Genomic DNA, 12,304 nt, shown 5'->3' on the forward strand with positions numbered 1-12,304 from the left:
AGGCAGACCGGTGGCCCTCGGGCACGGCACACTCCTCCTTTGCCTTTTTGTTGTATTTTTCATCATGTTGTCAGGTGAGATTAGCCCACAGTTGATCTTAATCTCTCTCACCTCCTCCAGAACGTCCCTGTGAAAGCCCTGCCCCAGCTCCTGCTGAGAGATGGAGCTCCAAATGAAATACTGTAGCCTGCCATTACATCTGTCGTCTCCCGCGCATCAAGGTCGCGACCTCCAGACTCCCACACCTTCACCTTCACTTCAAACAAAGACGAAGAAGAATATGGGATCCTGTTTGGAGAAATAACAAATCGGCTCCGACACCCCCTTGTTTAGCTAGGGTTCACTTTCACTGTCCCAGGACCATGCGCTTCATCCCGCAGCCTTTGAGGCTGCCAGCGTCTATATCAAGCACTAAAGCAATTGATGTTCGGGAATATACTGTGTCTCACACCCCAGCTGCTGCAAATAAGTGGTGGGTACACTGTTCTAATATGTGGGCCGGGTTACTCTATCCATCGGAACAGAAGGCTGCCAAAGTCCAAGCACAGCACCCCGCAGCATACATAATCCATATCAGAGGGATGAAAGAATGGCCGCCTGTATTTTTATCCACCCGCCTCTGTCATCGCCGAATAGCAAGCAGCTATTATTTCAGACTTGAGAGCAATTAACCTAATGGTTACTAGAGGTCTGAGGCGCATGTGACCTCTCTGTCTGTCCGTCTACCTCATATCTTACTTTATCTTAAAATTCAGTCAAAAATTCAGTACATAATTCAGTATAAAATTCAGTCCATAATTCAGTATAAAATTCAGTCCATAATTCAGTATAAAAGTCAGTCTATAATTCAGTACAAAATTAAAGTAAAACCCAATTGAATTATTCATATTTCTTTCATTTATTTTTCACCGAGTTCTGACTGTCACGAGAGGCTATTAAAATTAAAAAAAATAACTCTACAAGCCCAAATTTAAAGGCATCTTCTGACTATTCATCTTAGCTATACAGTTAGTACATACAGAAGATTTGGTTCTACTTTACAGTCCGTTCCTGTAAAAATGCCAGCCCACACAATTTCCCTTGGGACCAATAAAGTGACACATCGGTCAAAAACATTCGACCTAGTGCTTACCTTTTTGGTTTTAAAGTTCTGTTCGAAACTCAACACAATGTTCGAGATGTGATTAAAAGATCTTTTTTATTTTTTTCGTACGCATCAATTATAATATTTGTTATAACTTCCAGCTAAATACTTCAAATATCAATATTATAGCCAGTACAAAGTTCAATACAATGACTGTATAAATTGCTGGTGAATCTCCACATATTACCTCATTTGCGGATGACAACCATAATAAAAATAATAATAATAATAATAATAATAATAAAATCTGGTAGGTGTTTCTGAGGAACTGGTCGTCACATTGTGAGAATTTCTCAGCCGATAAAAACACAAGTCCTCCAGCATCGCTGTCTTTTTATTTTCATCCGCCAGTGATTCACTGCGTTTTCAGACTGGAAATCATGCAACAGGTATGATCTTTTTCTATTATTCATGTTAGCCAAGTGTGCTGTTGAACTATTATAATATCATAACATAAATAAGGGCTGCGGTGCGGGAGGAAATAAAGCATCAAGTCAACCGAGTCCGGTCGTGTTTGGTGTTGGAAGAGGCTTCGCGGAGAGACTCAACTGAAGCAGAAGTGAACGCACCTGTGCAGGAGTGAAGAGGCTTCGGTCGCACGATGAGAGACGGACACATGGAGTAGAGCGAGAGCTTCTCGAAATAATCACAAGTCTCCCTGGAGAGGATCTCGTCGATCATGAAGGTCTTGTAGCGGCGGCGGGCCGCCTTCAGCTGGCCGGCCGAGGAGAGCCGGAGCTCGGCCTGGCACTGCATGCTGCTGCCGGCGCGGCGCGGCGCTCTCGCGTCCTCGCTCTCTTCGGGAAGTGTCGACAGCAGGTTCAGCCGCGCAGTGATGGAGCCTCCCGCTCGCGATTCACGCGTCTGAAACAGTCATGATGATTTTTCTCTCCGGGGTCGTGTTCGCTCGGCTCCCTGCTGCGTGGCGCTGAAGCGCAGGAGCTTGAACTTGAACGCACCGCGTCGAGGACCGCACTGAGGGTGAGCTCGCGCAACCTCTGTTATATAAACCGTGTGGGGACACACGCGCGCATTCCCACTCGCACACACACGACATGCACCTTCATCACTCAGGAAGCCACACATGAACCTGCGATGGCAAATTCCACCGGCAGCTCTTGCTTTATCGATGACAAAATTCAACTTTGGATCAGACTTTTTTTTTCAGCTGCTTTTGTTTGAAAGATTATTTAGTGTCCTCACAAGGAATGTGTCTCACCTCTGATGCAGATTTAAACATGTGTTAGCCGACTATAAACAAAACGAGGGCAAAAAAAAACGCATTTAACAAACGTGTTCACAAATGAAATATAACAGGTTTTAGCCAGTTTTGCGAGTCTTTTAGAGCCGCTCATCCGTGTCTCAATTTCCTCCAACTGTGCGCTCTAAAATGGCTTTGTATGTCATCGTTATTGCCTCGTTCCGAAACAGTGGCCCGCGCGCTATTCAGATGACATTTAAAGTGTCAACTTCTATTCAATAAAAAGACTGGTTCCTGTCCCGCACGCCACATTTCAGTCGAAACTCTCCACGATAACCTTCTCATTTTCGGTGACAGACACATTTAAAAAAAGAATAATAATTCTAGCTGCAATAAATTTAAGATTTAATCATTTATATTTACATTTTACATATATATATGCTGTTTTTTGTAAGTAAACGCGTACTGATTTATGTAAACAGGAAAAACACTTCCATTAAAGTGAAAGTAAAGCTGTGAAATAGCTGTCAAACATATAAAATACTCAGCAGTCCGTCATCAGGAACCACCTTGATTTGATATCTGTGTTTCTGTCTTTTTCTGAGAGCAGCCGTCGGTGGCGTGAACCCACTAACCTGAGTCCAAGGCCCGCGCTAAAGGCCTGCAGGCATCTTGTCAGTTGTATTTGGGGGAAGTGAGAGGGATTTAAGGGGGGAGCGGGTCCCGGGACGTTTGGCTCATTTGAAGAGACCAGCTTCTATATAAGTCCCCGCAGCGGCAGCAGCGGCGGCTACTGAGCAGACCCCTCTAATCTGAGCGCTCCAGGGCTGGAGACGCCAGCCAGATCAAGCAATTACAGGAGGGAATGCCAGAGCCAGAGGAGGAATCAAGGCTTTCCTGCCCTGACACCGAGCAGAGGATACTCTCTATTAGAGCCATTTGGAAGCTGCATTGCCATCTGACACGGAGCAGATTACAGGCAAGACACATGGCTTAGTGGGGAGGGTGCAAATACACCTTTCCTTTTAGACAGTGGCCGACTTACTGGGGAATGTAGATGAACTATTATTTCTCTAAGCACTTTCGGAAGGGTATCAGGACCCTCTGCATGGACATTAGGGGATTTGATCATCACTTGGTTGCAATGAGGGCAATATCAAACAGGAAATGGAATTTAAATTGGATCCCTCCGAGCAGTCACTCTCAAGTGGATGGGGCTCAGTGCCGCATTACAATGTGTTCCACTCTGATTTTTTATTTTTTTTTGGGGGGGGTGAGGGGTGTTGCCTCACAGGGACAAGGTTGTGGGCAACTCAGGTGCAGCCTGTTGCGGATGTCTCCTGAGCCAAGAGGAGACCATTGATGCCGCACAATTGAGTTATCTTCCGGTCTAAATTCCGGTTGGCAATTGTGTCCACTGAACACCCAGAGAGTCAGAATTTAATTTATTGCCATGGTCAGTGGGGAGCCCACCAACTAGGAAAGTGTTTTGGAATAAAGTGCTGACAAAAAAATAAATAAAATAAACATTAAAAAAAATAAAAATAATAAAAATAAAATAACAACAAGGCTGTTCACGAATTCCACAGTCTGAGGGCCGAGGGGAAGAAGCTGTTCCTGTGACGAGAGGTTCTGGTCTGGATGGACCGTAGCCTCCTGCCAGAGGGGAGAGGAACATCTAGAAATATCTACTTCATGCAAGCTCTACGGCTGGTGCATGGATGCAACTTGGAGAATGAATGGAAACAAGAAACCATATGGAGCCCAGGTCTCTGCCCCTTCCATTCAGTCCATGGAACCTAAGAGCGGAAAGAAATTGCCTCGTGCCCTGGATCACACACATGCTGTGCCTCCATTGAAATGACCGATAATGATGAGAGCTTGTGTGATTTATCTTCTTGTGGAAAGACATTATTTGGACTACAAATCAAGCGTGGCATGTACGAGGTCAGAGCAGGATCCGACTGCTCCGGCGCTAAGGCAGATGCTCATGGTACTACACTACAGCAGCTAACAAACATGGGCTGACATTGTTAAACACTCAGCGAGAAGCTGGTCCCGCCCACCAGCTCTCGCGACAGTAGACCAGCGATCGTGACGAGTGTCGCAGCTTCCAACTACAGATCACACAAAACCGAAAATAATCGGTAGAATGGATCTTTCAAATTCACAGACGTCATATGTGAGATCGATGGCACATTTGATTCCAGATGAGAAAGTGACTTTCATCTCTCCATTGGCTCACATGTTTTGGTCACTTGTGTCCCATGAGCCGCAAGTAAATGGGCGGGAAAAAAGAATTCCAAACTCAAATCAATGGCTGCAGGAACATGCTCACACATTATGACACTAACCTTCATGATCACGCAGCTTTCACGCTTGCACATCCAGAACTTCTCTCGCGTGACGGCCTGATGAAGCTTCATGAAACAGCGTGTCCTCATTTCCTGATCCCACTAGATGGCACTCTCTGCTCCGAAACCACCAACCATTTCAATGAAACCTCCCATCATGTTGAACCCAAGAGCGCCACCTAGTGAGCACTGAAATAAGGACACTGCTTCATGAAGCCTCATCAGCTCATTGTTCTTTGAAACTCCATTCAAAGACAGGTAGGTGGCGACCAGAGAGAATAACCGGTTAAAGGTTTAGTCAGTCCCACAGTCAGGTTGGTCAACCCACCAACCAAGTTAGTGAATCGTCCAAATCTAAGGCAACGCTCAGGCGAGCAATCGTGACAGAGATGGAGTTGCACACCAGACTGGGGAAGCTGTTCAAAGTAGAATCCATATTCACTCCAACACACTGGGACCCAGCATGTATTTGGTGCACTTCAAACACTGTCGTGTCCTCTGATCTAGGTTGGCCAACTGTCATCTGCGTGGCATCTGAGCTCCCATGAAAAACACGAAAACAAACATGAATAAAAATATTAGCAGGACGTGACAGAGGGAAGAGCAACATAATCTTTAGTTCCTTCTCCTTTGAAGTGAGGCTTTTGAGGGGTTAAAGTGGTGAAGGCCAACTTGAAGGTGGCAGATCAGAAAGACAGCGGGACCAATCTGCTATTTTTACTCGCCTATTGTTACGGAACAGACATAATTGGCTGCCGCTAAGTGAACAGAGTGGGTGCCGATCCGTGTCAAGACTTGAAAACGTCGTGAATAGAAAGGTCAAACCCAGAAGCCGATCATGTGTCTTGGGTATATTTACCGTCTTAATTGATTCAATCAAAGGATACGCTTGGCGGCGCCACCTGCAGATTAATTCAAAACCCTGACCACCAGCCTATTCCTTACACAGGGGCCATTTATACTTAGGGCTGAGGCCGTCTGCATTATAGCATGTAGCTTCAACATACAATGGCGGAGCTATTCGTGGACCAGCGGCTCCAAATAGCGACATCAAAATAGCTGCCACCAGCCAACAGACAAGAGAAGGCAACAATGGAATCAAAGCAAGTTTATCTTCATAAAAACAGTCACAGGTTGGTTTACAAAGTAACAATAAAGGAATTAAAATATCTTTTTTTTTTTTACAAGATCATGGTCAAAGGTCACTAAGGAAAAGGCGGTTCGCCCAGCTGCCAAAAGCACTTGTGCTGGTGAAATCTGATCGTTGTGTTCTTCATTGTGAAAATACCTGAAGAATTAAAAAAAAGCACTGGGTGCAGGCGAGTAGGAACTTTGCATAACTATTTTTACAACCTGAAATGAATCATTCTGATTAAACCTGTGAGGAAAGGCTCACATTTAAGTCGTCTAAAAACATCTTAAAAGGAAACACAAATGTCTCAAACGTGGATGTACAAACAACCTGAGTAGAGCAACTTGTCAACATAACACCATCGTTTTGGGGTTTTTTTCCAACCACCTTTCTGGAAATACACGTAAAAAACACTTCTCTTGCGACAGCACCACACCCAACTATCCTGCAGAATTGCGGCGGCGTCGGCCTCGGCGACCATCGCTACCTGAGAAGACAAGAAGCAGAAGCGGGTTGATAGATGCTGCTGCCTCTCGGGTGGAATGAAAGAGCAGTACCAGCGCCAGTCTCTGTCGTGCCTGCTGCCAGCCTTGCCGTCGCGATGATGGCCGCCGCTCCTGTAGTTCTGATGGTGGTAGTTACTTCGGTTGTGCCCGTGTGGCTGCCGATGCCCTGCTTCATCTGGGTGCCGCGGACTTCTTCCTTGCGCGTGATACGGCCTGTAGGGGGAGCCGTGATTCTGCCTGGAGCCAGAACTGCCACCATCCGGTCGCTGCAGATTCTGACTGAAGCCATCGCTCATCATCTGCATCTGGGTTTGCCACATCATGTTGTTCATCTATGGATGGAACACATAAAGGTTGCGCTCAATCATGATGAGTTTTTTTTATAAAGCACTGTCTTGGCTAGTCGTATCATATGATTACCATGACTTGCTTCTGCAGATTATCAGGAGAGTGGAATGATCGTGAAGGCGGAGGCGTATACGGTGGGGAGCTGAACTGCTGAGGGGTTCTGTGAAAACAAGAATGTGTCATTGTACTGAAGGACAATATGAAAATATCACCCCCCAAAACAGCCCGCTCTGTTCATAAAATACAGACAATTAACCTCCAAATATGAAACATCTTTCAAGTCTCCATCTCTGAAGGTCACAATATAGCAGAAGGCTTTCTGAAGTTACTGAAGAAGAGCATTTCTCAGTTCACACTCTAGAAGCTTCAACTGTGCCTCATGTTTAGAATTTCAGGTTTTACGTTTTTATTGGCTGATTTTACTTTATATATTGCTGGGTTGTCAACGATACGTGAACTGAATTCAAATGCCACTTTTTCCCAAGAATGCTGACCTCTGTCCATGAGGATTCGGGGTGTTGGCAGGATTTGCATTTTGTGAGGAGTGATGATTACTTCCTGTGCACAAAAGAAGCAGACAACATACTTTAGAAGGACAGAAATTAAATGATTAAGAATCATCCGCTGTCAAAAGAATCAATGAGCTTCTTCATCAACTCACTTTTCAAGCCCAAAATACTTGGTTCCTTTCCATGACTGTACCTCACGTAGATTGGCAACATAGTTTTGCTGAACTCCCTCAACCTCAGAGGGACGTGTACGTCTTTGACTTGGTCACGTGCCAACGCCTCTAACGCAGTTTGACAGGCACAGGTGAGCACTACAAATTAGTCGTGCTCTGATAAACACGCTACATTTGGGTTTCTGAGACCAAGCAATCAGTTCCCGTCCCGTCTTGCATGCGAGCACTGAGGCATAACTGCGACTTCAACGCAAGTTGAAACCAAACCCTGGTTCTTCAAGCATGGATTCCCCCCCCTCCCAACTTCAATAAAACAGAAAAGCTCCATCATTTGGCAAGTGACATACATTACGATTTAGTATAAAACGCAATTATTTTCCATTATTCACAAAAGTCATGGAAGTGAAAGGATGACAAGTAGCACAAAGTAAATCAGTTGCACTCTGTTATAAAGCACCTACTTCTTCTGCCACTTATCTGGGGTCGGGTCGCGGAGGCAGCATTCGGAGCAGGGAAGCCCAAACTTCCCGATCCGCACAAACCTCCTCCAGCTCTTCCCGGGGGATCCCGAGACGTTCCCAGGCCAGACAGGAGACATCATCTCTCCAGCAAGTCCTGGGTCTTCCCCGGGGTCTCCTCCCTGTAGGACATGCCCGGAACACCTCCCCAGGGAGGCGTCCAGGGGGCATCCGGATCAGATGCCACCTCAGCTGGATGACCGAACTCCTCACCCTATCTCTGAGGGTGCGCCCAGCCACCCTGCGTGGCTCAGCCGCTTGTATCCGCAATCTCATCCTTTCGCCCAAAGCTGGTGACCATAGGTGAGGGTGGGAACGTAGATCGATCGGCAAATCCAGAGCTTCGTCTTGTGACTCCGCTCCCTCTTCACCACGACATCGGCATCACTGCTGCCGATGCACCAACCCGTCTATCAATCTCACGCTCCCCTTTTCCCTCACTCGAGATAGTTAAACTCCACCACTTGGGGCAAGAACTCTCCAAAGCAATCTTTGCATATTTAACGTTCAACAACACAAAATATGAATATCATGTTGTTGTTGTTCTGTTGGTTTTGTTCCCAAAAAGAATGTTTGTTTAGATACAGGAGTTTTCTATACCAACGTCCTCACATCATTTAACGAGGTGTTGCATTAGTTGCTTGCAAGCAACTCGAAGTCAGCCACAGAAAAGAAAGAGAAAAAACAACGACGTCCATGATGCGACCCCACAGACTGACCACCCTCTCGTCGCCATCCCAGTTGCTTACCGGATCTATGCTGCACATGGATGTTCCTTCCGAACAGCGACGTCCCGTCCAAGAGTTGAATGGCGTACGGCGGCGTGACTTCGTGTTTGTACACGGCGAACCCAAAGGTTTTCTGTTTTCCGTCCGGATCTCTGGGTATCTTGGTTCTGATGAGGGGTCCTGCCTGCGAGAACAGCCGCGTGAGTGTGTGCATGAAGCTCACTGGACAAGGGCTGAAGACCAAGCCAACTCCCTGGAGTCACACCAACGTTTTCTTACCACATATACAGACGCGAGCGGCGTCACGCGTACAACCCTTCACACAGACTACTGACTGTTGACAGGTTATTCTCTTATTCCAACACTAACTAAAGACACGATCCGCGTCTATTATGAGAAAAACAACCGGGCATCGCCCCCGGAAGTACCTGTAAGCACAGTTCAAACAGCAGCTCCTCCGTCACTCTCGAGTCTATGTTTCTGATGAACAGTGTCCGGTCGGCCTCCTCTTCTATTCCCATCGTATAAACGCGAGAAAGGTAAACAATAACGCACGGCCTACAGACTCAGCCTGCGCCCGCTGTTTTATCCGTCTGCGCACGCGCGACCACTTCCGCCATCTTGTGACGACACTACGGCCACTCGACTGGGACACGGTCGCCTTTCGCGCTTTACATTTCAAACCACGTCAAATGTAAAATGTAAACGTTTTATTTCCACTGCCACCTGATTCTGTAAAACTGTCCGTTCTTGAATGTGACGGTTCAGTTGTGTTGACTCCGTGAGTCTTGGACACACACAGTGTAGGCTGCTTTGATTGACAGCTTACCAAAATCCCGCCTCCGACATTCTGAGCTCTGATTGGCTCCCACAACCGGAGGCTCTCACAAGCGGAACTACACACACATTATACAAACACTCAGGTGTTGATGAAATGATTACATTATTTCACACATTATCTACATTCTTTCCCTTTAGCTTTTTTTTCACACTGTAAGCAAATGATACCGGTCATGAATGAATGTAACTAGAAAACTCTTTAGCAATATTTGATTACATTTTTTTCTTTTTTTTAATCATGCACTGTAACATCATAACATGACACATATTTTGGACTTGGCTTGCAGACAAGTCCAGCTCGTGTCACATACTGCGAACCGCTGTCACTGGTGCCATCGCAGCAAGTGGTCACGGGACGCTGTGGTGATACTGGCTGAGATCGTCTCATGTTTTGTTCTGAGGTCTGTGAAGAGGGGATGGGACAGACCACTGCTGACGGGCCAGCACACTCAGGGTCCGAATCCTTGGGGATCTGCTCTGGAACGGATGGAATGTGGAAACGCTTCCTCCTGTACGTCAATCCGTTGGAGTCTATGATGTAGGATCCCTCTTCTGACACCATGTAAAACAGTCCGTCCTTGAATGTGTTGTTGCAAATGAAGAATCACACCAAGACGACGGTTCAGTTGTGTTGACTCCGTGAGTCTTGGACACACACACTGCACGCTACTTTGTAGGCTGCCTTGATTGACAACTTACCAAAATCCCGCCTCCAACATTCTGAGCTCTGATTGGCTCTCACAACCGGAACTACACACACATCACACCAAACGCTCAGGTGTAGATGAAATGATTATATCATTTCACGCATTATCTACAGATTCCGTCAAATAATTTACAGAAGTATGTGGATGGAAAGATGAAGTTTACTTCTCGTATTAAATGTAGTATAGTAAATGTTGTATATCAGCCAACATGTTTTGATTGCGCTTTCCATCCTTGATCTGTTTAAAACCGGAGCCTTACTTATTGATATCAATACAAATTCAATATTATTCAATCGTTGTCGACTAATGTAGCAAATTGGAATTATTGAATTCACAAAACGATTTTTTTCACGCACGGTACTCTCATTTTTTCTATTTCTTTGATAGGTTACTTACCGAACATGAGACCATATCTATATATATATTTATATGAATATTTTTTTTATATTGTATTTCACTTTCTGTGATCCAGTCAAGTCCACATCCTTCAAGACTGGCCACTCTTGGTGAGAATGCTGCTGAAGCTGACCATGGACTGCAGCTGTAATGAGCGAGGTTTGGAGGGACCGCAGTGCAACATCCGCGCCACGAACCTTTGAATGTGTCGTCTCCTCAAATGGTCCTCCTCCTCGATCGGCGCTTCGACTGTGGTTGAGTTCCGAGCAACTTTTGAAGAGTGAGGTGCGTTAAATGTGCAGTAGATGGCAGCATCGCTCCACGTTTTCTGGGGCAGTGTCGCGCCGCCTCTGCAGCAACGACCCCATCCGGAGGTGAAGACTGTTGCCACGCGCTGAGGCGCCAATACTGTTTCCCCCACATGAAGGTTAAAACCTTGACGGGTCGTTTTAGGCGTGTCTTTTGACACTCCTGAGTAAACCATAAATTCAGACACTGTTCATCGCTGATGAACCTTGGCTCATAAAACAGTTTAAACAGACATGTTTGATTTGACCAGGATGGTGTCAGAGCTCGATGTAAAACTGCAGATGAGACTGAGCGTCACTGCACTTGTGTTCGTGGAGGCTTGCACATGTGGTTTGCCTGTATCGTTTTAATTGATAGGACAAGGGAAAATCCTGCATATTCAAGTGGATCAATGCTCAAGGGCAGGACAGCAGCCAGGGTCCGACCACAAAGGGGAGAAGTGACATCAGAGGACTGCAGAAATAGGCCACTTCTGCTCATGGTGGATCTAGGTTGGACTCTTACGGCAGCGGGAGCCTCCACACAAGGCTGCGGTAAATAGGCCGCACACACTCCCCCAAGGATGGCCCCTGGCCTGGGGGGATTGGAGGGAGTGCAGTGTGACTGACGGGTGGCGCGGCACGTCGCTGACCTTCCCGCACGGGACACCACGCTCTTCCTGAGAATTCATGTGAAGAAGAAGTTCTGCAGATCATTCAAAGCATGTGACCATGAAACTTGCTGTCTAAATTCTGTCTCTGGTCAATGGAGTGTACCTTGAACGCTGCAGCTCCCAGCTTATCAAGCATCTCAACAGGGTCACGTCTGTACACGGAAGGAAGGAAGGCGGCCGGCTCCCACTCACGAGCTACAACAGATCCATCATTCTTCATTCATTAGAGAGCGGGACTCACTGTTGGGAGGACTACCATTTATGATGCAGGAGTTGACACGCAGGTGAGTTTGGCAGGATGGGAAGCGTTTCATTACGTGTTCATGATTCTCAATATGAATATCAGTGCGCTCAGTGAACGTGGCATGGACAGACAGCCACAGAGGTATCGTCCATGTGGAAGGCTTTGATGTTCTAGCGACACATATCAATAGTCCTGAGGGAGTCCATGGTTGGACTGAAAGAAGTTTGGACGTTTTCCGGCCCAAAAAAGTAACCAGGGAATTTCTTCCAGGCCTTAAACTGACCGACCAAGTTGTCCCACTTAAAAACCTTGAAGGCCCCTGGACATGGATTTTATGGATTTTGAAAAGGCATATAATTCCCACGGCCATCAAAGGCATGTACTGAAGCGCTGCATGGACAATTTTTGTCTTCCACACAATCATCTGCAGACGCCGCTTGTCTGAGTAGCATCATAAATCAGTGGTGTCACAGAGCAGAAGGAGCAAAACCATATCCACTTAAAATTGCTTCTTCTTCTTTTTTCTTCCTGATTTTGCTCCTT

The 12,304-nt window shown here is 46.3% G+C and overlaps 2 protein-coding genes across 2 annotated transcripts in view; both read right to left on the reverse strand.

Annotated features, from left to right (window-relative positions):
* Window positions 1–2,108, reverse strand: part of barx2 (BARX homeobox 2) — a 10,125-nt gene extending 8,017 nt beyond the window's left edge. Inside the window, exon 1 of the mRNA XM_053873803.1 lies at window positions 1,714–2,108. Coding sequence (XP_053729778.1) covers window positions 1,714–1,900 — 187 coding nt within the window. The 5' untranslated portion in view covers window positions 1,901–2,108. The remainder of the gene's footprint in view (window positions 1–1,713) is intronic.
* A 3,691-nt stretch (window positions 2,109–5,799) lies between these two features.
* Window positions 5,800–9,246, reverse strand: rbm7 (RNA binding motif protein 7). Its single transcript, XM_053873213.1, has 6 exons — window positions 9,042–9,246; window positions 8,635–8,797; window positions 7,180–7,243; window positions 6,758–6,845; window positions 6,389–6,669; window positions 5,800–6,318 (listed from the first exon to the last, which is right to left on the reverse strand). The coding sequence occupies exons 1-6, from the start codon at window positions 9,132–9,134 to the stop codon at window positions 6,315–6,317; spliced, it is 693 nt and encodes a 230-aa protein (XP_053729188.1). The 5' UTR covers window positions 9,135–9,246; the 3' UTR covers window positions 5,800–6,314.
* Between the last annotated feature and the right edge of the window lie 3,058 nt (window positions 9,247–12,304).

The sequence above is a fragment of the Synchiropus splendidus genome, chromosome 8 (genome assembly GCF_027744825.2).
Source record: "Synchiropus splendidus isolate RoL2022-P1 chromosome 8, RoL_Sspl_1.0, whole genome shotgun sequence".
Lineage (NCBI taxonomy): Eukaryota > Metazoa > Chordata > Actinopteri > Syngnathiformes > Callionymidae > Synchiropus > Synchiropus splendidus.